Consider the following 25,275-nt stretch of genomic DNA (forward strand, 5'->3'; position numbering starts at 1 on the left):
CAGCAGAGAACTGGACTGGAAGAGGAGCAACTGGGACAGAATCCGGCACCCCAACCAGGACTAGAACCCGGGGTGCCAGAGCCGAAGGCGGAGGATTAACCTATTGAGCCACAGTGCCGGCACCAATGCTCTTTTAATATAACTTTTTCAAAGTTAGTTCCAGTAGACAGAAAAATAAGTATAGACACAAAGAAGCACATTATAGTGGATTCCAAGGTGGCGGAATAGGGAGGGAGCTTACTGCTGCAGTCTAGGGGAAGAGAGTTTAATAAAAAATGGAGAGAGCGCAATCTCAGGAAAGAGTTAGGGAGAAAATTGCAGAGGAAACTCTGTGCTTCTACGTGGAGGGTGTGGACTCACACAATTCAGGATCTTTGGAGAGTGAGGAGAGACCAGATTGCAGCAGCCCAAGCCACTGGCGATAAAGCCTGTGAGAAGAGCCTGGTGTGAGTGCGGTGGGGGACAGTGTACCTGCCAACCTAGAGGCAAAAAAACGGGGGGCATGTTTCTCTCTCCCTAACCACCTAGCACCAGCATCCTGGAACTAGGACAGAGGGCAGGTGCCATTTTAGACATATATAACAGCTGTGCCAGCGTGTGTCCATGTGGCTAGCAACCAGCTGAGAGGAGATGCGTGAGTCTGGCTGGGAGAATTGACAAAGGGATGGGCACTCATGACTGTGGGAGCCTTGTGTGCTAGAATGGACTGTCAAAACACTGTGGCCTGGGGAAAGGCACAGGGATACAACGAAAGTACTGTTAAGAGGAAAGTTTATAGCAATTGGTGTCTATGTCAAGAAATTGGAAAGGCGCCAAATAAATGAGCTATTGATGCATATCGAGAACCTAGAAAACCAACAGCAATCCAAACCCAAAATTAGAAGGAGAAAATAAATAATTAAAATTATAGAAGAATTAGACAAAATTGAACCCCCCCCCCCAAAGTTGCAAAAGATCATAGCATTTCTGAATTAACAAAACCACATGACCCTGGCCATAGGGTTCTGGCTTGCCCATGTGAACATAGGTAGAGTTGGAAGAATCACTAGGTTCCTAAAGGTTGTGTTTATGAAATGCATGAAGCTTGTATATGTTATGTAAAAGGTTTCTGGTTAAAAAAAAAAACATAAAGTAAATTGAAAGTATGTTGTTGTAAAAAATTAAAAGAAAAATAAGAAAGAAAGAGGGAGGTAGGGTAGAGTGGAAAGCATCATTACGCTTTTAACACTATATATATGAAATACAAGAAATTTATTCCCTTTTTGTAAATAAAAATTACTTTTAAATGGCCAAATATTAAATAGACTGTAAAATTGAAAAAATAACTTTGTATAATGTAAAAAATATATATCATCAAACTCAATATAACACATTGTTACAGAACTTTATAACCTACAAGTACAGAATGTTCCTTTCTGGATTGGTTCATGGACTATTTTCAAACATTAAAAATTTAATTTACTGCAGAGAAAGCTATAATAAATTTAAAAGTATTATTTTGAAAGCCACATTATCAGATGGCAGTGCAATGGAGTTAGAAACAAATATCAAGAAAATAACGAAAAAGAATTTTACTACTTCAAACCAAAAGATGCTTTCTTAACCCCTGGTTGAAAAAGAAAATGAAATGGTGACCTCTCTAGGAAGCAATAAAAAGAAACTGCGGACAGAACCTGTGGGACACATTCAAAGCCTTTAAGAAGAAACTTTAAACCCTCTTTATGATAGAAGGTAGAAGTGAAGGAAGCTAGGATCCATCCCAAGAAACTGTTCAAACCAACCTGGAAAAAAATGAGGAAAAAGAAGCTAATCAAGATGAAAGCTGAAATTAGTGAGAAGAAACAACAGAAAAAGCATAGAAAGATAAAATAGTAGTTCTTCGTAAACAGTAATAAAAGTAAGTCCATTGTGAGAACAGTTAATGGGGGAAAAGTAAAAATATATGTGAGTAGGAATCAGAAACCAGCAATAGCAATAAATACAGAAACAATTAAAAGAGAAGATATTTAATTAGATGATACATATTTGAAAAATTAGAAGAGGATCCGGCACTGTGGTATAGTGGGTAAAGCCACCATCTGCAGTGCCAGCGTCCCATATGGGCACCGGTTTGAGTCCCAGCTGCTCCACTGCCAATCCAACTCTCTCCTATGACCTGGGAAAGCAATGGAAAGTGGCCCAAGTCCTTGGGCCCCTACACCCATGTGGGAGACCCAGAAGAGGCTCCTGGCTCCTGGCTTCGGATTGGCTTGGCTCCAGCCATTGCAGCCATCTGGGGGCTGAATCAGTAGATGGAAGACCTCTTTCTTTCTCTGCCTCTGCCTCTGCCTCTCTGTAACTCTGCCTTTCAAATAAATAAAAATGAATCTTTAAAAAATTAGAAGACATGGATGACTCCTAGCAAAATACAAATTAACACAATTAACTCAATAAGAAGTAGAAGACTTGAGTAAACTAATGAAAAAGAAAATTTAAAGTAGCAGCATGGAAAAAAGGCAATTCCAAAAGTCAGGGAAAAAAGAGCTCAAAAATAATTTTATGTAGCCAGAATAGTCTTAGTATCAATTTTTATGTAGAACTAAAGAGAGAGAGAGGGAAAGGGAGAGGGAGAGGGAGGGGGGGAAAGAGAGAGAGAGAGAGAGAGTCCAACTTCACTTATTATAGACACAGAAAGCCCATCAGTAAATGCAGTTCAACAGTATCTCCAAAGAAAGGTACACATTGACCAAGTAGAATCTTTTCCAGGAATATAAAGATAGATCAAATTATCAAATTTTCTTCTTAAAAGTGTTAACAAAAACATTAATAAATTAATGGGGGAAGTCATTTGATCAATCCATGGTCACCTAAAACTCAATAGCCATTCCTAATAAAAAAAAATCCTGTATACAATCTCTGAATTACGATAAGTACTCTATGCCTAAAGCTAAAAGTGAAATGAAATTATTTTGAATAATGACATGCGGGTATTTCAAATGGTTTGTGGAAAATGTGTATGATGAAATAACTATGCATGAATTTCATCTTTTGCACCAAAATAAACTTTTTAAAATTCCACTTTCCCACAAACTTTTTGAAGTGCCCTCATACACTAAAGCTATTTTCATTAAAATCAGGGACAAGTCAAAGAGGCCTTTTATTATCAAAATTATTCAACATTGTGAGTGGAGTTTCAGAAAATGCAGTAAGACAAGAAAATGGAATACATTATATCAGTTGGGGGATAAGAGAAAAAATGATTGTTTTTCTGATTATGCAACTTTATGCCTAGAAAACCCATAAGACATTATTGAAAAAAATCACTAGGGCCAATATGAAAGTTTATTAAAGGTAATGGTATAAATAAATTCACAAAATTAGATAACTTTTCTCTGTACTAGCAGTAGTTAGATAAAAGGAAACATGGGAGAAAATACTATTTATAACAATAAAACTGAATATTTAAGAATGCATTTAGCCAAGCAGATATATTTTTAAAGCTGTAAACTTTTATTAGGGGCACAAAACAATATTTGAATAAATGAAAAAATGCCATGTTATTAAGTTTGATATCATAAAAATCAATTCTAAACAAGTGAATATATAAATTCCATGTAATGACAATTAGAATTACATGGAGTCGTCTCCTGAAGTCTCCCGTTTGGCAAGACTTGCCAGGACTGTAATTACAAGAGGTAAAATCTTAAGCTAAGAAAGTTTATTATGGGGCGGGTGCTGTGGCACAATAGGCACAATAGGTTAATCCTCCTCCTGCAGCATCCCATGTGGGCGCTGGTTCTAGACCCAGCTGCTCCTCTTCCAATCCAGCTCTCTGCTGTGGCGTGGGAGAGCAATGGAGGATGGCCCAAGTCCGTGGGCCCCTACACACATGGGAGACCAGGAAGAGGTACCTGGCTCCTGGCTTTGGATCAGCTCAGCTCCGGCCACTGTGGCCACTGGGGAGTGAACCAGTGGATGGAAGACCTCTCTCTATGGCTCTCATTCTCACGGTTGGAACTCTACCTCTCAAATAAATAAATAAAATCTTTTAAAAAAAGAAAGTTTATTATAATTCCATCATGTCACACGGCCACCTGCTTAAGCAAATTCACTGGGTCTCTTGTCACTTAAAAAATCTGTACTACCAGGTGGTGGTGGTCTTCTTGATTTTACAAAAAGTTATATTGCAGCACAGGGAGAATGCACCTTGGACACTGTCAAGTTTTAGGAAGAGCAATATACAAAGCCAGGTGCCATCTGCCTTTTGTATCTACATCCCCTTCTGAGTGCTGTAGCTCATGGAGGGAAGCTGGGTGGACAGAATCGATGGTGAAATGGAAAATCAGATGTAGCTGGCTCCTTTCAGGACTGTTCTCATGCATCATGCGCGAGCTTGCCAACCTCACCCACGATGGATCCAAGTGGATTGTACTGGATGGCGACATAGACCCAATGTGGATTGAGTCTCTGAACACTGTCATGGATGACAATAAGGTATCAAAGGAGGGAGGGTGAGAAACGCCTACTGCCCCCACCTAAACCATCTGGGAGGCAGTTCCCTGGGTTTTCAAGCATATTGGAAATCTAGATGCCACAGGATGGCCTGTCCTGAGTGAGGAGCTAATACTGATAACATCCCAGAACAAATATATTCCTGGAACAACCCTTACTTACTTCAGTGATCTTGATATTGCTCTCCGCTCTATAGTAATTTCCCTCAGAATCTTCTGTCTATAGATTCACTTCATATTTAGAGCTGAAAAAAAATCTTGAGTCATTTATTCAAGTCTTTAAATTTTCCTTCTTTCCTTTTGTATAAGTAAGGAAGTGGAAGATCAGAAGCACTCCAAGACTACCACGTATCTTACATGGTAGCAAACACTTACCCATGGAGAGTATATTTTACTTTTTATAAACAGTAAGAAACTAACTGGATGCCAATAAAATGGCTGTTTAGCTGGTAGGTGCTCCTCAGCTTGTTTGGAAACCACATTCAGATTGGAAGCTGTACAGCGTTCTTAACAATTTCAGAATCATTAGAAGTATGTTTTCACAGAGGGATGGCTTTAAAAGGAAGAGGAATAATATGAAATCTAAGCCCTTTTCTTTGAATCATGTTATTATTCCACTATGTTCTAGTTCACTCAAATTGTTGACACTAGTTCTGTTTCAATATTATTTGTTTCCTGATTCAACACACACACACACACACACAAAGATAGGGTAGAGGGAGGAGTTTATATAAGAGAATGAAGAGTCCTGGGATTACTGTAGAAAATACAGTCATGAAGAAGTAACAATTATCCTACCTCAGCCCATTTCATGCTCCTCTAACAGAATACCAAATACATATATATGTATATCAAATTTATATATAAATACATAAAGTTTAAAAAATGTATTTGGCTCATAGTTCTGAAGGGTGGAAAGTCCAAGACCGAGGGGCCACTTCTGATGAGGGCCTTCGTGCTCTATCAGTCATCCCATGGCAGAAAGCAGAAGGCTAAGAGAGTATGCAGGAGAGAGCAAAGCATCCAACTCCCAGTCTTTGTGACGGTGAAGGACTCCTGGCCTAGTCACCTCTCGAAGGTCCCACTGGGGATTGAGTTTCCAACACATACTTTTTGAAAGATATGTCCAAACCACAGCATATCCATAATCCAGACTGACAATGATCAACCAAATCCCCACCAGCTGTCAACACAACCTGACTGCTTCCCACCTGGCATGTCCCTTCGGTTGTTTCCAGGTGCTGACCTTGGCAAGCAATGAGAGGATTCCTCTTAACCCCACAATGAGACTCCTTTTTGAGATCAGCCACCTGCGCACAGCCACTCCAGCCACAGTCTCCAGAGCAGGTATGGACCCGCAGGTAAAGGTGCGACACTGGCACAGGTGCCTCCAGCTTTACGTATGGTTTTGCTGGCTCTGAAGGAAGCTCTAAACATAAGCCAGAACCTGATCATCCAAGACTCTGGCAGAGTTCCCGGCTCTGTTCCACATTCACAAGGGCAAGCCAGAACCGTATGGCCAGAGTCATGTGGTTTTGTTAACTCAGAAATATTATGGTACGTAGAAGGGAAATAGCCCCAGAGCTGAACAACCATCCTCTGCATCAGAGTCTCCAGGTAGATGCTTAGAATGAACTGCTTTTAGGTAGTTCCAGCCTCTGTGTCAATGGAAATCACCCAGCACCACTACTTCTTACTAATTCCTGGTGGAGAATATCAACTGTTTTTTACTTATTTTGTTTATTTGAAAGACACATAGAGACACATATAAAGATCTTCCATTTGCTGCTTCACTTTCCAAATTCTGAGGCTGAAGCCAGGATCCAGGAACACAATCCAGGTCTCCCACATGGGTGGCAGGCACCCAAGTGCTTGAACCATCACTGCTGCCTCCCAGGGTGCTCATGAGCAGAAAGCTGGAATCAAGATCAGAGCCAAGACTCAAACCCAGTCTCTCTGGTGTGGAATGGTGGGCATCCCAAGCTGCATCTTATTAACTACACCGAACACAAACCCTGAAAATAGAAACTTTATACCTTAACATTCCTCTACCTCCACTGGCCAAGTGTATTAGTGCAGACTAGAGAATAAAATAAAGTTACCTGGCAAAAATATCAAACTTAAAGAAGCATAGAGTAGGCTAATTGCCAGGGGCTGGTGCTTGGTAAAAACAGGCAGGTGTTTGTTAACAGGTATAAAGTTTCAGTTATGTAGAATAGGTAAGTTCTACAGATCTACTGTGCAACACACTGCCTATAGCTAACAAGACAATAAGAAATTTGTTAAGAAGGTAAATCTCATGTTGTGTTCACACTCCCCTCCCATCCAAATAAAAAAAGACATGAAGAAACTCTTGAAGATGAAAGTTATGTCTATTACTGTGGTTATGGTGATAATGTCACTGTGTGTGCATATGCCCAACCCATCAAATGGTACGTATTAAATGTGTGCAATTTTTCAGTATTAACCATATCTCTCAATAAAGCTGTTAAAATTATTTTTAAGTTAATAATAACCTTGTATCTTGATGGATAATGACTTTGTTGAGCTTGTTGCAGATTGCTAGGCTTGGGTGCTCCGTCTCCCTGTTTCTCCTCCTGGGATGTTGGTAGCTTGAGAGAGTTTGTGTGGGGGATTAGAAGGTATGATTATGTTTGCAAAATTCAGTTTTCATCCATAATTTTTTCAGAGGCACTTTTCTTCATCATAAGGGGCATGAAAATAAATTATCTGGGCTGCAAAAAAATTAATAACTTTTTTTGAAATTTTTGAGGTGACATTTTTAATTTACATCGTAATCTATGGCTTAATACTCCATTAAATAGAGCTCAACAAATAAAAAGCAAAAAAGACCCTAGTTCAACAAGAATACACACAAAGGTTATAAAATGAATAAAAATAAACGAATGTATTTGATCTTGACCACAATATCAGGTTCCTTTGCAAGGGCCTATGCAAAGGTAGGTGAACACAGGCTGGGAGAATTGCTTCTCTCACTCTTTTATTACTTCCCCAGGGCTGCTATAAGGAGCATAACCAATGATCACAAACTTGGTGGCTTTTAAAGCAACAGAAACATATTCTCCCACACTTTTAGAAGTCAGACATCCAAAATCAAGATCAGCAAGGATGCACTCACCCCAAAGACTCTAAGGGAAAATCCTTCCTTGCAGCGTGCAGCTTAGGTGTTTCTGGGCTTGTGGTCCCATGACTCCAAGCTCTACCTTCCCATGACCCTCTTGTGTGTGTATGTATGCATCTCCCCTTCCAGCTCTTATAAGAACTCTTGTAAATGCATCACTCAGATAATCCAGGTTAATCTCATTTCAAGATCTTCAATTACATTTGCAAAGGTGCCTTTTCCAAGTAAGGCCACATGGAAAGGTTCTGGATTAGGACACGCACCTATCTTTTGAGAGATCACCAGTCAACCCAATCAATGCTTTCTTTCCTCCTGAGCTTCATGTTGACCTTAGGATACTTCTCAAGGCAACTCTCCACTCAGCTATTATCAGGCCATTGGAGTTGGATCTCAATAGCAAACTCATCTGTGCTCTCCAGTGTAGGCCAAGAAGTCCAGACCCCTGTATGCTTTCTAAACAGGGAGCATCACTCTCTATGGTGAAGAATATAGGGACATGTGTGGGCCATTCACTGAACTATGCCCTCTGTGCCTGCAGGAATCCTATACATCAACCCAGCAGACCTAGGATGGAACGCCCCAGTGAGCAGCTGGATCGACCAGAGGGAGATCCAGACAGAGAGAGCTAACCTGACAATCCTGTTTGACAAATATCTTCCCACCTGCTTGGACACACTCAGAACCAGGTAGGCCAAGAAATTTAAAAAAAAAAAAAAAAAAAAGATGGCAAGTCAAAGCAGCCATCAAGAGCCTGTGAGCTTACACTTGATGTCCTGCTGATGTCCTGTCCTGTCCCTGAAGTCAGAAGCCTCTGGGCATGACAGATGGCAAGGGGAACACACATTAGGATGGCCATGGGATGCCTATTGTAATTTCAGCCAAGAAGAGGGATGAGCAAAGAGGAGGAATATTTAAAGTGTCTTTTGTGAGTGACACATGGGTGTCATCCAAACCAGGCTGTCATCTGTAATACTAGATAGCACTGCTGAGACTCAGATCCTTCTGTTTGCAAGGCAAACAGCTGCCCTGGAAAGGCCAGATCAACAGGTGACGTTTGTCAGGGGCAAAAGTTCTCAAGGTGATGTTTCTCAGGAACATGCGGGGCCCACTTCCTTTTCCTGTTTCTGCCATGGCCCAGGTCAGGTGGGATTGGGTAGAAAACACCATTTGGCCAGCCCTGTCCTGTTGGACTTTGTGAGTTCACTTTTGCTTCTACGGGCTTGTAAAAGCAAAAGCAATAAGCCCTGAGCACACCTCACATAAAGAAGAGAATACTACGCTTCCAAGAGGATATTACAGTGAGAACATCATGAGTTGGCTCAGAGAGGTCCCCAGGCTTAGAGCCCGCTTTGGTTTTGTACTCCTTTTCTTGTTTTTTTTTTTTCTTTTCTTTTTGCTATTTGTACATTATTCTGTGAACCTGACACTTGACCCTGTAGTTCAACCATGGATGGGCAGCAGAGGAGAGTGCTGTGCAAGGGACATGAGTTGGAGGCCAATATTTCCTGAAGATTCCACAATTTTGGCTCAAGAGTGCTTCCCAGAAATTAAAGTCTGTCACTTAAATTGCTCCCTGACTCCTCATTCACTGACCTGTCAAGCATGGGAACATGGTTGTGCCCCTAAGGGCTCACAAGTGCAGAAGCAGAGAAAAAAGTTGAACTTCACACTGGGTACAGCAAGATTGCAAGGTGCCCCAAGCACCCTTACTCCACTTGCCTGCCCCTTGACCTGGAAGTACACTCCCACAATAAAAATAAGCTGTGTAAAACTAAAAATTGAGTTGCAGTTGAGTAGTTGTCAAAGTGGCATATTTTAGACTTCTAATGAAGCATTCATTAATTTTTAAAAAAATATTTATTTGTTATTTGTAAGTCAGAGTTACAGTGAGAGAAGGAGAAACAGAGAGAGAAAAAGATCTTCCATCCACTGGTTCACTCCCCAGATGGCTGCAATGGCTGGGGGTGGGTCAGGCAGAGGCCAGGATCCAGGAGCTTCTTCCAGGTCTTCCACGTACATGCGGGCGCACAAGCACTTGGACCATCTTCCGCTGCTTTTCCCAGGCCATAATCAGGGAACCTTGATCAGAAGTAGAGCAGCTGGGACATAAACCAGTGCCCATGTGGAATGAGGGCATCACAGCTGGTGACTTTACCTACTATACTAGATCCCAACATTTATTAATTCTGATTTTATATGTTTTATATTTCAGGGTCAATGACTGTTTTTCCATAAATCAACATTTTCAGATGCCCTTGAAAAGCTTTTAGTCCCTTTTGGCTCATGGGCATTACGGCCTTGGGATCTAATGAGATAGAGAAGCCCCCGTAATCAGCAAAGTCTAGGAGTGGGTGATGTGGTTAGTGCCCCGAATGGGCAAGGGTAGTAGCAATGAGTTAGCCTTCCAGGGAAGGGTGAGGTTTTAGGAAGGTAGTCTACTCTTGTTCTTTTGCTTTGCTTGGGATGCTTGGTTGATACATCCTTTGACCAAATGTCAGGTGGTTTTCCAATCCAGGCATTTGGAAGAAGTCATGCCAAATGTTTGTATTTGTGAGGAGGGAGGGGAAGGGAAGCAGGAGTGGCAGAACCGTCTCCCATATTATAATGCCTGGGTTTAGTACCCAGCTTCTACTGCTTACCCCAGATTCCTGCTAATTAAGACCCTGAGAGGCAACAGTGATGACTCAAGTACTTGTGAGCCTGACACCCATGTGAGAGACCTGGATTGAGTTCCTGGCTCCTGGCTTCAGACTGACCCAGCCCCAGCTGTTGCAGGCATCTGGAGAGTGAACCAGAGATGAGAAACTGTGTGCGTGTGTGTATGCATGCGTGTGCGCACATCTCTGTGTGTGTGCATCTCTCTGTGTGTGTAGTTCTGTCTCTCTCTGCCTCTCAAATAAACATATAAACAATTTTTGAATAATAGCCATCTATCCTGGTCCTCTCTACTCACCAGGTAATGCCCTGGTCCCAGCAAACAAGTTTTTTTTTTAAGATTTTTTATTTATTTGTTTGACAGAATTACAGACAGTAAGAGAGAGACAGAGAGAAAGGTCTTTCCTCTGTTAGTTCACTCCCCAAATGGCCACCACAGACAGAGCTATGCTGATCCAAAGCCAGGAGCCAGGTGCTTCCTCCTGGTCTCCCATGCGGGTGCAGGAGCACAAGCACCTGGGCCATCCTCCACTGCCTTCCCGAGCCACAGCAGAGAGCTGAACTGGAAGAGGAGAAACCGGGACTAGAACCCGGCGCCCATATGGGATGCCAGCGCCGCAGGTGGAGGACTAACCCAGTGCGCCATGGCACCGGCCCCAGCAAGCAAGTTTTCTATGTGTTTCAATTGGAGGCAAATCACTGAGGTAAAGGACTGGACATTTAAATAAACCTCAGAATTGCATCCAAATTGCCTCTTCAGGTATTTTTTTGACAATTGAAGAAATTGTGAGAAGGGTGAAACAGTTGTGTACTGACTTGTTTTTTTTGCAGCCACCTGCATTTCCCAAGGACTGAAGAAGATGATCAGTATAAAGAGAAGGGGATCAGGGGAGAGGGAGACAGGGGCGAGCACTCAGAGGAGAGGGAGACGGGAAATGGGAACTCTGGGCCCCGACTCCTTTGCTAAGGAAGCCGATCCAAGAATAGCTGATGGGAACGAAGGCTTACGTAGCACTACGGTCCTCTGTAACCCAAGGAACTTGAACAAATAGTGAGTCCACAGGCACAGTGGATTCCACAGCAGTGCATCAGTGCCTCCAGAATGTAGCACCCATGGGACTTAGAACGTGTCTGGGCCTCTCTTTGCAGATTTAAGAAGATCATTCCAGTCCCAGAGCAGAGCATGGTTCAGATGGTGTGCTACCTTCTTGAGTGTCTCCTGACCAAGGAGGACATCCCTGTGGACTGCCCCAAGGAAATCTATGAGCTCTATTTTGTGTTTGCTGCCATCTGGGCCTTTGGCGGAGCACTGGTCCAAGATCAGGTAAGGGGATGTGCTGAGGTCATCATCTACGCTGAAACCTGCACCTGCAAAAAACTAATCTTCCAGCCAAGATTTGTTAGACAGGGCAGCTAAGTGTCAGAATTAACTTGAAAACAGCATATTATCTAGTTTTAACGACCTACTGCTCTACTAAATACATCAGTTCTGGTAAGAGGGACTCGCAGAGTAAGACAGAAAAAATGGGGTTTTGGAGCTGTTGCATTTTTGAGTGAGTGAACATAGCTCTGCTTCCTTGGAGAGTTATATGATGTTTGTGTTGGAACAACTGCTGGTATATGTACACTACTTTTCCAGGTGGTGTGTGTTTTATAAAGAGAGAGTTGGAAGGATGCGGTGAGTAGAAGAAACTTGAGTGGAAGGAATCCTTGCAGCCTTCTAAAAATCTTGCAGAATAAGGACATCATACGGGGTCAGAGTTAACCATCATGGCTCCATTCCCCTGAGTCACAAAGCTGTTCAGAAGAGACTAAACTAAGGATTCACTGGTATCTAGCAGAGGAAGACCAAAGCAGTAATTTCTCTCATGGTGTTGGCTGCTCTTTGTGGGCGTGGGATAGTTTGTCATCCTCTCCCCTAACCATCCTGTGTTCCCAACCATTTTCTTGACATATTTTGCTTCAAAGATTTTTTTTTATCTAGAAACAATCTATTTAGTATTATGCAAACCAGTGTCTTACAGCTGAGTTTAACCTCTGGAAATATGCAGAGGTTAAGGGCATGGATACTGTTAGTAAATTTTAAAGTATACAGTGCAATATTGTTGAGTAGAGGCACTGTGGTTGTACAGAAGATCATTAAAGACTAATCCACAGAATGTCATACCCAGACTAATGCCTCTCCATTTTCTCCGGCACTTAGTAACCATCAGTCTACTCTCAGCTTCAGAAAGTTTAAATATTTTGGATTCAACCTGTACGTGGCATCATGTGGTATTTGGCCTTCTATGTCTGACTTCTTTCACTTAGCATAATGTCCTCCTGGTTCATCCATGTTTGTCACAAATGGCAGAATTCCTTCTTTTCTAAAAATATGTGCTAAGAGGGTATAATGTATGTTAAGTGTCCTTACCAAAGAAACCATAAATATGGTGATGATGATGATGATGATCGTGATAAAAGAGGCCAAGAGGAAACTTTGGTGGTGAATGACCTGTTTATGGTGTGGATTGTGTTGATGATTTCATGTGTATATAACCATCTCCCAACTCATCAAGTTTCTTATGTCAATCATGTTCAATGAAGTGGGTCTTATTAATATAAAAAAAAGAGAACCTGAGAAAAGAAAAAAAAAAAAACAGAACATGGACTTAGTATGTGAAATGTAATCATTTGGGACGTTGGGCAAGTAACTTAACCACACTCTACCTTCCTCTCCCCATGTGTCCAAAGGATATAATTGGTGCCCGGATCCTAGGGTGGCAGTGAGGATAAAGCAGACACATGCTGTTCTAATCACCCAACAGAAACGCACACAAAGCACTTAGAATAATGCTGGCACACCTATGTGCTCAGTGTTAATATTCTCCTAACATAAATATTCAGTTTTACAACAAGTATCTGGAGCCTCTCTCCCAATAGGGGATCAGACCAATGTGCATGTGTTGGGATATAACTTACTCTTTCTGGTCTGGATGGGTTGTGAGGCTCTCTCAAAGGAAAGTAAAAAGTTTCAGCCTCCCAAGGCAAAGCCATTTTCTAAATATCCAAAATAGATGTGAAGTGAGACAAAAAGAATTAGCAATTAGCTTCTTTTCCATATCTCAGGTCCTCCTTATAACGCCCTCCCACCTCCCTTTATTCACTAATGTGTTCAGAATCCGGAAAGCAGCCTGCGCTGGCTCTCAGGAGGTATGCCTTTCCTCTCTTCCTTCCCGGAGCCAGAAGGAAATCCCCATGGGCAGGGGTACGCGTGGGCCTTGAGGCTGACCTCTGAGAGTCCTGTGCTGTCTGTTCGGCAGTCCTTGGAGCTTCTCCACGGGCTGAACCTTTGACAACTTTACATTCCCCCTTGGAGGCAACCAGGCCAGGAGTCCAGCAGGGTAGATGAGAGCCAGCTGAAGTGCACAAAAATCCTGGCTGCATGGATTACTGCTTTCCATCAAATGCAGTCCCTGACCTTTCGGCTGATGAAATGTCAGACAGCAAGCATACTGGTGCCAAGCAAGCAGTGGGGTATTGAGAAGACGAGACTTAGTCAACTTTTCTATGTCTGTATAGGAAAATTTAAATCTATTCAGCTGTTTTTAAAAGCCGAAGAGAAAAAAAAAATCCCTCCAGGTGTCCTGGGCTCCGAAGTACTTGGAGCTGTAAGCAGCCATGCTGGCACACAGGGTGAAATGATGGGAGAAAGCTTTTAGCCCCCGGGGATGTCCAAGACCCCTGCACAACCTGCATTACAGTTAAACACCAAAAACAGTACTATAAATCAGAAAGTAGGAATTCAGCCAGAAACAAGCTGTGATTAAAGCAAAGCAGAAATACAAAAGGAAGTCTGTACCTGAGTGGAAGTTCCTCTTTAAAAAAAAAAAAAAATGGTCCTGGCTGAATACTTTGCAATGGGGAACTGAACACCTGAGTTCAATTCCCAATTCTGTCTTTTCATATTTAAAAAAATGGAGATAATTTTAACTAGCCAGGGTAATTTTCAGCATTGTGAAGATCCAATGAGGCTGAATTGGGTTCTGAATTCTACTACCATAGGCTGGTAAGGTTTTGGTGTGGTCCAGGTCTGTCCAGGTGAGGACGAATGAGAGGAGGCAGGGATTCCAGGAGGAATCCAGCCACTAAGGCCCCTGTCTAAAGAGCTGCAGTCTCGATGAATCACAATAGGACCCTAGCATCCGTGCAGCAGAATTTACCCTGTTTGTAATAAGTCGCAGTAAAAGGGGAGGCCAAGTGCCGGAGTACAGGGGGGCAAAGCAGACAGAATGGGTGTGGCCCAGCCAAAGGCTTGCTTGAGAAACTGAGCAGGTCACTCAAAGTGGAGTTGGAGAGAGGAAAGGAGAGGACTTATAAGCCTCATTCTTTCTAGAGGTGAGCCTCATCACAGGATCTCCATAGAGACCTAAAATCCGGTTTTCTGGGCTGTCACTGTGGCACAGGAGGATAAGCCATCAGCTGCAATACCCTCAGCCCACATCAGAGCCCTGGTTTGGGTCCAGGCTGCTCTGTCTCTGATCCAGCTCCTTGCTGGTGAGCCTGGTAAGGCAGCAGATAATGGCCCAAGTACTTGGGACCCTGCCACTCATGAGTGGAGTTCCTGGTTCCTGGTTTCAGTATGGCCCAGCCCCGGCTGTTGCAGCCATTTGTGGGGAGTGAATCAGAGAATGAAAACTCTTTTTCTTTCTCTCTCTCTCTCTGCCTTTCAAATAAATAACAAAATAAAAATTTTTTTAAAAAAAATTGACTTTCCTGGAAAGGTAAATATCCTCAAGAATTTTCTCCATGTATTAAAAATGGAGGATTTAGCCGGCGCCGCGGCTCACTAGGCTAATCATCCACCTTGTGGCACCGGCACCCCGGGTTCTAGTCCCGGTCGGGGCGCTGGTTCTGTCCTGGTTGCTCCTCTTCCAGGCCAGCTCTCTGCTGTGGCCCGGGAGTGCAGTGGAGGATAGCCCAAGTGCTTGGGCCCTGGACCTGCATGGGAGACCAGGAGAAGTACCTGGCTCCTGGCTTTGGATCAGCGTGATGCACCGGCCGCAGCGGCCATTGGAGGGTGAACCAACGGTAAAGAAAGACCTTTCTCTCTGTCTCTCTCTCTCTCACTGTCCACTCTGCCTGTCAAAATAAATAAATAAATAAATAAATGGAGATTTGGCCGGCGCCATGGCTCACTAGGCTAATCCTCTGCCTGCGGCGCCGGTACCCTGGGTTCTAGTCCCAGTTGGGGCGCCGGTTCTGTCCCGGTTGCTCCTCTTCCAGTCCAGCTCTCTGCTGTGGCCCAGGAAGGCAGTGGAGGATGGCCCAAGTGCTTGGGCCCTGGACCTGCATGGGAGACCAGGAGGAAGTACCTGACTCCTGGCTTCGGATTGGCACAGCGCACCGGCCATAGCGGCCATTCCAGGGGTGAACCAGCGGAATGAAGACCTTTCTCTATCTCTCTCACTGTCTAACTCTGCCTGTCAAAAAAAAAAAAAAAAAATTGGAGGATTCTCCTAGGCTTCTGATTTGAGAGGATGATACTGGGAAGCTGTGGTGTCCCCTTAATCTGAATTCAAATGAGAATAAGATTAGCAAGCAGTCTGTCCATATCTTAGGGCCTATTTGCATTTTCTTTTTTAAAAATTTACTTTTAAATTTTGTATTAACATGTAATACTTGTGCATGTTAAGGGGTGGAGTGCAATATCTTCAGTACATATATACAGCATAAGCCATAAGCCAATCATATCAGGTGATTCACCTTTTTTCTCATCTTCTCTTTGAGTCTGGAGCCTACCAGCTCCTCTGTTGCAGTTCTTCATACTGAATGTAGTACATTGTCAGGAGCTACAGTCATCCCACTGTGTTGCAAAACACAAGTTATGCATATGGGGACAGGTTGGGCAATGGATTATGTTATATTTATATAATTGTATATATAGCTATAAAACTTCCAAATATGGTAGAAAGTAGATGTTGCCTTTTTGTGTCTGGTTTATTTAACAACACAGTGACCTCTAGTTCCATCCATTTGGCTGTAAATATCAGGATTTCATTCTTTTTTATGACAATAACATTCCAATGTATATGTACCATATTTTCTTTATTCATTCACCCATAGATGGACATCTAGGTTGATTCGTTTTTTAAAAAATTTCTATTTATTTATTTGAAAGGGAGATAGACAGAGAGAAAGGTCTTCCATACACTGGTTCACTCCCCAAATGGCCACAATGGCCAGAGCTGGGCCTATCCAAAGCCAGAATCCAGGAGCTTCTTCTGGGTCCCACACAGGTGCAAGGGCCCAAGCACTTAGACCATCTTCCACTGCTTTCCCAGGCAAAAACAGAGAGTTGGATGGGAAGAGGAGCAGCTGGGGCAAAAATTGGTGCCTATATGGGATGCCAGTGTCACAGGCAGTGTCACAGCCTACTATGCCACAGCGCCAGGCCCATCACTACTGTCTCCCAGGGTCTACACTGCCAAGAAGCTGGAATTAGGAGCTCAAGACTAACTCAGTATAGGAAGTTGGTGTCTTAACCACTAGTCTCTTTTTTAACATGTAATTTATTTATTGTGAAAGGCAAAATGACAGATAAAGGAAGAGAGAGAAAAATCTTCTACCCACTGGGCCACTTCCCAAATGCCTGCCACAGCCAGTCTGAATCCAGGAGCCAGGAACTCCATCCGGGTCTCACATAGGTGACAAGAAGCCAAGCAGCCACCATCTACTGCTTTCTCAAGCATATTATGAGGAAGCTGGATCACAGCAGAGCAGCTGAGCATCAAACCAGAACTCCTGTATGGGATGCCAGCATCACAAGTGGTGGCTTAACCCACTGTGCCACAGTGCCAGCCCCTTGGTTGATTCTGTATCTATACTACTGGAAATAGTGAAGCAATGAACTTGGGAATGCAGGTGTCTCTTTTGTATGCTTATTTCATATGCTTCAGATGCACACCCAGAAGTGGGATCGCTGGGTCACATGGTAGATCTATTTTTAGTTTTGTAAGGAAACTCCATAATGTTCTCTATAATGGCTCTACCAATTTTCATCCCCACCAACAGAATATAAAGATGCTCTTTTCTCCATATCCTCACAATTACCTAGTATTTTTGTCATTTTGATAATAACCATTCCAAATGCAGTGAGGTGATACCTCATTATGATCCTTCTACTGTACAGAAGCTTTTTGGTTTGATATGATACAGTTTGCTCATTTTTGCTTTTGTTGTTTTTATTTGGGAGTTCCAACCCCCCCCAAAATATTGCCTATGCCAATGTCTTGAAGTATTGTCCATATGTTTTCTTTTGATGGCTTCCAGTCAGCTACTTTTACATCTTTCGTCCATTTTGAGTTGACTTCTGTGTAGAATGAGAAATAGGGGGAGGTGTCTTGATTCAGTCTTGTGTGTATGGATATCCAGTTTTCTCAGTGCCATTTATTAAAAAGACGGTCTTTTCTCAAGGGTATGTTTTTAACTCCTTTGTCAAAGATAAGTTGGCTGTAGATGCATTTAGTTATTTCTGGGGTTTCTTTTCTGCTTCATTGGTCTGTGTGTCTGTTTTTATGCTCATTAAATTGCTGCTTTGGTTACAACAGCTCTGTAATGTCTTAAAATACAGTATTGTAATGCCTCCAGCTTTGTTTCTTTTGTTAGAAATTGCTTTGGCTGTTTGGGGTCTTCTGTGCATCCTTTTCAATTTTAGGATCTTTTTTCTAGTTAAGAATGCCACTCTCTTTAGTATTTTGATGGGGATTGTGTTGAATCTGTAAATCACTTTGGGCAATCTGAACATTAAATAACGTTAATTCTTACAATCTATGAACATGGGCAAACTTTTCATTTGTGTTTATGTGTGTGTGTGTGTGTGTGTTGTTTGATTTGTTTCCTTAGCATTTTGTAATTTTCATAGTAAAGATCTTTCATATCTTTGGTTAAATTTATTCCAATGTATTTTGTAGTTATTTTGAATGGGATTGTTCTTATAAGTTCTTTTTCAGTGAGTTTGTTACTGTTGTGTAAGAACGCTGCTGATTTTTGTGTGTTGATTTTGTATAGTGAAGTTTTAGTGAATTTCTAACTGCCACTTGGTGGAGTCTTTGGTTTCTGTATGTGTAGAATCATGTCATCTGTAAACAGGAGAAGTTTGACTTTCTCCTTTCCTATCTGTATGCCTTTTATTTTGTTTTCTCTGACCTGTTCTGGCTAAAAATCCCAGTAATATATTGAATAAGCGTGATGAGAGTAGATATCCTTGTCAGCTATAGAACTCGGAGGATCCGCTTTTCTCCATTCAATGTGTTTGTGAGCTGTGGCTTTGTCATATGAGGCCCTCGTTATGCTCATGTATGTTCCTTCTGTATCTAATTTGATCAAGCCTTCTTAATCATGAATGGGTGCTGAATTTCATCTACTGCTTTTCCCTTCATCGGTTGAGATAAATAATGTGATATTTATTCTTCATTCTGTTGATGTGATAGTTTATTGATTTACATATATTGAAGCATTCATGCATCCTTGGAATCAGTTCCACCTGATCCAGACTGATGATCTTTTTGATGTGTTATTGGGTTTGATTTGCTAGCATTTTGTTGAGAGATTTTTGCATCTATATTCATCACAGATTTTGAGTCATAGTTTTCATTTTTTTTTTGTCACATGTCTGGTTTTGGAACTGAGGTAATATCAATCTCTTAGGATGAGTTTGAAAAGATTTCTTCCTTTTCAATTTTTTGGAATAGTTTGAGGAAATTAGTGTTAGCTCTTCCTTAAAGTGTGGTAGAATTTGGCAGTGAACTCATTAAATCCTGAGTTTTTCTTTGTTCTCTTTATGTTGTACTTTTGAGAATGTGACTAGAATGTGTTGTGGTAAAGGTCTTTCCTGGTCATATCTATTTGGGCTCCTCAGGGCCTCTTGTTCTTTTTCCAGATTGGGGGAATTTTCAGCTATTACAGCATTTAATGGTTCTTTTTTTTTTTTTTTTTTTTTTTTTTTTTTTTTTTTTTTTTTGACAGGCAGAGTGGACAGTGAGAGAGAGACAGAGAGAAAGGTCTTCCTTTTGCCATTGGTTCACCCTCCAATGGCCACCACGGTAGCGCGCTGCGGCCGGCGCACCGCGCTGATCCGAAGCCAGGAGCCAGGTGCTTATCCTGGTCTCCCATGGGGTGCAGAGCCCAAGCACTTGGGCCATCCTCCACTGCACTCCCTGGCCACAGCAGAGAGCTGGCCTGGAAGAGGGGCAACCGGGACAGGATCGGTGCCCCGACCGGGACTAGAACCCGGTGTGCCGGCGCCGCAAGGCGGAGTTAATGGTTTTTCTGTGCCTTTATTCTCTCTCTCAAGAATCCCCATCATGCAAATATTAATGCGTTTAATGGTATCCCAAAGAAGTTAGAGGTTGCTTTCTTCTTTTATTATTATTTTTTTTCTGACTTGGGATATTTTAAAAAGACTCATATTCGGTTCATATATTCTTTCTTCTACTTGCCCTAATATATTGATGAGGTTTTCAACTGTATTTTTTATTTGATTGAATGAGTGCTTCCTATCTAAGATTTGTCTAGTTATTCTTCAAGATCTCTTTTTGCTAAATTTCTCATTCATAGCATGCATTGATTCTCTAACTTCATTTTTTAAAGAGTCACTTATTTATTTGAAAGGCACAGTTACAGAGAGAGGGGGAGAGACAAAGATTTTCCCTTAATCTGATACTATTGTGTTGGTTTACAGGGCCATATAGCACTGTTTTTCTCATAGGTCTTATGTCCTTACATTGGTATCTGCACACCTGGAAGATCAGGTTTACCTATTGCTTTCTGGCTTTTTATTTGTTTGTTTTTATCTATTGAAAAGCATAGGAACAGAATGAAAACAGAGAAAAAGAGAGAGAGAGAGAAATCTTTCATCACTGGTTCACTCCCAAATACCTGCAACATCTTAGACTAGGCCAGGTCAAAACCAGGAGCGGGGAGGTCCACCTGGGTCTGCCACATGGGTGGCGTGGATCCATTCACTTGAGCCGTCCTCTGCTGCCTCCCAGGATGCTCATTAGCAGGAAGCTGGATCAGAAGTGGAGGTGGGACTCATTCTCAGGCACTCTGATGTAAGATGCGGCTGTTGCCAAGTGATGATTTTGTCACTTGCACCACAAGGCCTGCCTCATACTGCTTTTAAAGAATGGCTTTCAGGCCGGCGCCGTGGCTTAACAGGCTAATCCTCCGCCTTGCGGCGCCAGCACACCGGGTTCCAGTCCCGGTGGGGGCACCGATCCTGTCCCGGTTGCCCCTCTTCCAGGCCAGCTCTCTGCTATGGCCCGGGAACGCAGTGGAGGATGGCCCAAGTACTTGGGCCCTGCACCTGCATGGGAGACCAGGAGAAGCACCTGGCTCCTGGCTTTGGATCAACGAGATGCGCTGGCTGCAGCGGCCATTGGAGGGTGAACCAACGGCAAAGGAAGACCTTTTTCTCTGTCTCTCTCTCTCACTATCCACTCCGCCTGTAAAAAAAAAAAAAAGAATGGATTTAAGGCTTGTTTCTAAAGATATGCTGTCAGGTGTCAGTTTGGGACGCCACTTTGACTTTAGTTGAAGTCGTAGGCTGTGGTATCCCTATACCTTCTTTCTTGACCACCTTAGTGGTCCTAGCTACAGGAAGAATCCAAGGTGGCACCACAGACTAGGAGCCCAGTGAGGACAGCTCTCTGGAGATCTCATGCAATGGCAGGAGTCCAGAGCACTTCTGGAACCCAAAGAGGTTGCGTGAATTCTCTGGCACATAGTCCCCCAGTCACTATCCACATGAGGGGCAGAAACTGTGGTGCTGATGCTGGCACAGGGATGGACAAGGGCATGCAGGTACCTCCAGTTGCTGCCCAAGTAAGGGCCTGAATCCACAGTATGAACTGGCACTGGAACAGGTGGAGCATGCAGATCCTAAGCCACTGCTTGAAGCCACAGGGCTGGTTCTGGCACTTTTAACAGACTCAGTGAGTGCACAGTTCTGGGCACAGGCCCAGTGCCTGCACAGTTTTGAGCAGTGGTGGGCGGACTGGGCTATAGTTCCAGGAACCCTGACGGGGAGTCTTGATGAGTGTGTCCAGTGGCAGTGAGCATGGCCCCAGGTATCAGGGGGAGGGGAAAACGTGAAGGAGATGGGCCCAAATGTAAAGTTGTATATTTACCTCTAGGGTCTGGGAGTCAGGATCCCCCTGCTGTTTTGCGTACTTTGTCTCCTGTAGGGCTGAGTGCTGTGTGGACTAGGGTTCACCGCTGCTCTGCTAGATATAGTTGGATTTACAAGGCTGCAGTCATCTTAGCCAATGTGGTAGAAGGACAGTGGGGCCCCAGGGGATGAGACATGCAGGGGCTTCCGCTCCCTAGGGCAGTGTAGATTCTGACAGTGACTCTTTTCTCAAGAGGTGCTACACTGCTGCAGCCTATGCCCTTAGGGTTGTGGAGATGCAACGTGAGTGCCTTCTCTGATTCTCAGCAACCAACCATGAGATCTCCAGAGAGCTGTCCTCACTGGGCTCCTAGTCTGTGGTGCCACCTTGGATTCTTCCTGCAGCTAGGACCACTAAGGTGATCAAGAGAGTGGGCTCTGCTAATGCTTGCCCCTGCCGTGGTGAGCCCCTCTAGCCTTTGGGCTGAGCTCTTAGTCCATGGTTGGCTTTGCTCCTCTCTGTGTGTTGCCATTCCAGGTCTTTGTGCCCCCAAAGTTTCCCATTATTCCCCTACTGAGTGCCAGGGCTCTCTCTCACACACTCACCTTGAGACACAGCTATTTGTTTACTGCTTTGTTTTTTCTCATGGAAGAGGAGATGAATGGTAGCTCTCTCTATTTGATCATCTTAGAAGTCCAGAATCTCCTTTCTCACTTTAAAGCAAAAGAAATCTATTCAGGAGCAGGCATTGAGCCTAGTGGTTAAGACACCCACTTCCTATACTGAGTTAGTCTTGAGCTCCAGCTTCTTGGCAGTGCAGACCCTGGGAGACAGTAGTGATGCTTGAAATAATTGGGTTCCTGCCACCAACATGGGAGACAGATTGAGTTCCCAGCTCTCAGCTTCAGAACTATTATGGATGGGCATTTGCAGATTGAACAACTGAGTGGAAGTCTCTCTCTCTCTCTCTCTCTCTCTCTCTCTCTCTCTCTCTCTCTCTCTTCTTACTTAATAGGCAGCAAAATGAGAAGCATTCCTTCTCCTGAGTACAGGTTTGTTTCCATGCCCCTGGCTTCCTGCTCTGTGCAGCTTTGAAGTCCACCTTTGTCTTGCCCTCCATTAACATTTCCTAAAATGCCCACCTCTGACTTTTTCCCCTTTAAGACGTTCTTACATTTGTGTGTTCATTTGCTGTCCAGTAAAGATGCCAGTATCATCAGGTTTTACTGGGATATGGTGCATTTGTGTGTGTTAGCTTGGGCAGAGTATGGCAGTTTGAAAACCTGGGTACACACACACACAAGGAGCTTATGGTCTAATGTGCATGCAGGTAAATTATATGTACTCTCTGCACTTCAACTTATTCCTCTGTCAGAAAGATCAGTATAGCTTTTTCTCCTCTGATGCTCCTAGATTTTAGAACTTTAGCTTCTGAAGGAAACTTAGTCTTGTCTAGGAATTCCGTGTTAGAGATTAGGAGACTGAGGCACAGAAGGATGTGCTGGCATACCAGACTCCTCTTCTGAGTCTCCTCTCACCCAATCACACTACGCCCCAGGTGTCAGCAGCCGCCCTTCCAGTTGACCACCCCTCACTGCCATTCTGGAAGTCATTCAGTCTCAGGCATTTAGGAGGATGGGGGAACTGGTCTACCTTGGCAGGACCTCTTGAACCACACTTGTCCTTCCAAGGGTCACAGATTGTTCACTCTCCTCCATGTCCTTACACCCTCCTTCCATCCACCCTCCAATGGTTACTAAATGCACCAAGGCCAAGATGACTCAGTAGCATAGTCAAGTAGAAGGGCTCCAAATGCTTGTCTTGGTCTGTTTTTCTGCTGCTCTCACTGGACACCACAGATTGGGTAGTTCTAGAGTCTGGGGTGCCCAAGAGCATGGCACCAGAATCCTAGCAGGGCCTTCTTCCTGCACCAAAGCCTTGCAGATGGCATTGCATGGCAACACAGGCACTTGCTGGTTGAATTCTCTCTTCCTTGTCTTCTTATGAAGTCACTGATTCCATCGGAGGCCATACTCCCACGACCTCACCAAATCCTAATCACTTCCCAAAGGCCCCACCTCCAAATGCCATTAACACAGGACTTTGGGGATTAGGTTTCCAACATTCGGGGAGAGCACCCTACCCATCACAGTGCCTCAAAGTCACACCTACCGAAGGGCAGCCCCTGCATAGCTGGGCCTAGTCAGGGCTGATGCTTGGGGGACCACCATCCTTCCAGGAGGAGCTGGTGCAGCCAGCACACCTTCCCTAGGCAGCAGCACTGTGTCTTCCCACCCTGCCCTCCTGCCGATGCCAGGGCTGCCTATCAGGGCCTCCTGAATGTTCCAGGACCTTGCTCCCTGATTGGTTTTGTTTCTGCAGCTTGTGGACTACCGGACAGAGTTCAGCAAATGGTGGCTGACAGAGTTCAAGACAGTCAAGTTTCCTTCCCAGGGCACCGTCTTTGACTATTACATAGACCCAGAGACCAAGAAATTCGAACCTTGGTCCAAGCTCATCCCCCAGTTTGAATTTGATCCTGAGATGCCTTTACAGGTGAGTGTGGCTGGGTTGTCAGGAACAGGCAACCACACCTCCTACCCCACAGAGGTCTGGGTAGTTCTAGCAATAGCCTCCTATTGAGATCTGGGTTCTAGGAATCAGCTGTCCACCAGCTACATGCCCCCCTTTTTAAGATTTATTTATTGATTCAACAGGCAGAGTTACAGAGAAGGAAAGACAGAGGTCTTCCATCTGCTGGTTCACTCCCCAAATGGTCACAAGGGCTGGAGCCAGGCCAATTTGAAGTCAAGAGCCAGGAGCTTCTTCAGGGTCTCCCATGTGGGTACAAGGGCCCAAGCACTTGGGCTGTCCTCTGAGGCTTTCTGAGGCCATTAGCAGGGAGTTGGATCAGAAGTAGAGCAACAATGACCTGATCAGCTTTTGTCCTGACTCTAGATGTACAATGTAATACTTTATCCTTTTTAGTATTTGTTGTTGTAGTAGTTGTTCTAGTACTAGTGGTTAAACTCTGTAAATAACACACAATTATTCTTAGGTGTTTAAATTTTAACTGAAAAGTGATCCCTGCTAAATTTAAGAGTGGAAAAAGAGAGGGAGGAGATGCACAGTTTGGGACATGCACAATCAGTCTTGCCCCAAATGAAGGAGTTAGAAATGTGCCAGGGGATTCCAATACAATCCCATCAAGGTGGCATGTACCAATGCCACCTCGCTAGTCCAAGTGATCAATTTCAGTTCACATTCGATGGCTTAGACAGGTCTAAAAATCAAAGGGATCACACAAACAAGACAAGTGTCTGCTAATACTAACTGATAGAATCAAAAAAGGAGAGAAAGATCCAACATGGGAAGTGGGATACACAGCAGACTCATAGAATGGCAGATGTCCTAAACAACACTCCGGCCTCAGAATCAGCCCTTAAGGCATTCGGATCTGGCTGAAGAGCCCATGAAAGTATTGTAGGCATGGAAAGCCAAGATACCATGGAAAAGAAAAAAAGAAGAAGACCTAAATGAAAGATCTCTGTTAGTGAGATCCCAGTGGAAAGAACGGGGCCATCAAAGAAGGAGGTACCTTTCTCTGAAGGGAGGAGAGAACTTCCACTTTGACTGTGACCCTATCGGAACAATATCAAAGTCAGCGAACTCTAAAGGCTTCCATAGCCCTGGCAACTCATGACTAGAGCCTAGGGAGATTACTGACGCCATGAACAGGAGTGTCAAATTGTTAAGTCAGCAACAGGAGTCACTGTGTACTTACATCCCCTGTGGGATCTGTCCTTAATGTATTGTCTAATGTGCAGTGATGCTA

General features: G+C 43.6%; 1 protein-coding gene across 1 annotated transcript in view; it reads left to right on the forward strand.

The window, feature by feature from the left end:
* Positions 1–25,275, forward strand: part of DNAH9 (dynein axonemal heavy chain 9) — a 359,765-nt gene that overhangs the window by 156,701 nt on the left and 177,789 nt on the right. Inside the window, exons 33-37 of the mRNA XM_062215967.1 lie at positions 4,346–4,473; positions 5,729–5,837; positions 8,171–8,318; positions 11,437–11,611; positions 23,823–23,996. Of these exons, the coding sequence (XP_062071951.1) occupies positions 4,346–4,473; positions 5,729–5,837; positions 8,171–8,318; positions 11,437–11,611; positions 23,823–23,996 (734 nt within the window). The remainder of the gene's footprint in view (positions 1–4,345; positions 4,474–5,728; positions 5,838–8,170; positions 8,319–11,436; positions 11,612–23,822; positions 23,997–25,275) is intronic.

The sequence above is a fragment of the Lepus europaeus genome, chromosome 18 (assembly GCF_033115175.1).
Source record: "Lepus europaeus isolate LE1 chromosome 18, mLepTim1.pri, whole genome shotgun sequence".
NCBI lineage: Eukaryota > Metazoa > Chordata > Mammalia > Lagomorpha > Leporidae > Lepus > Lepus europaeus.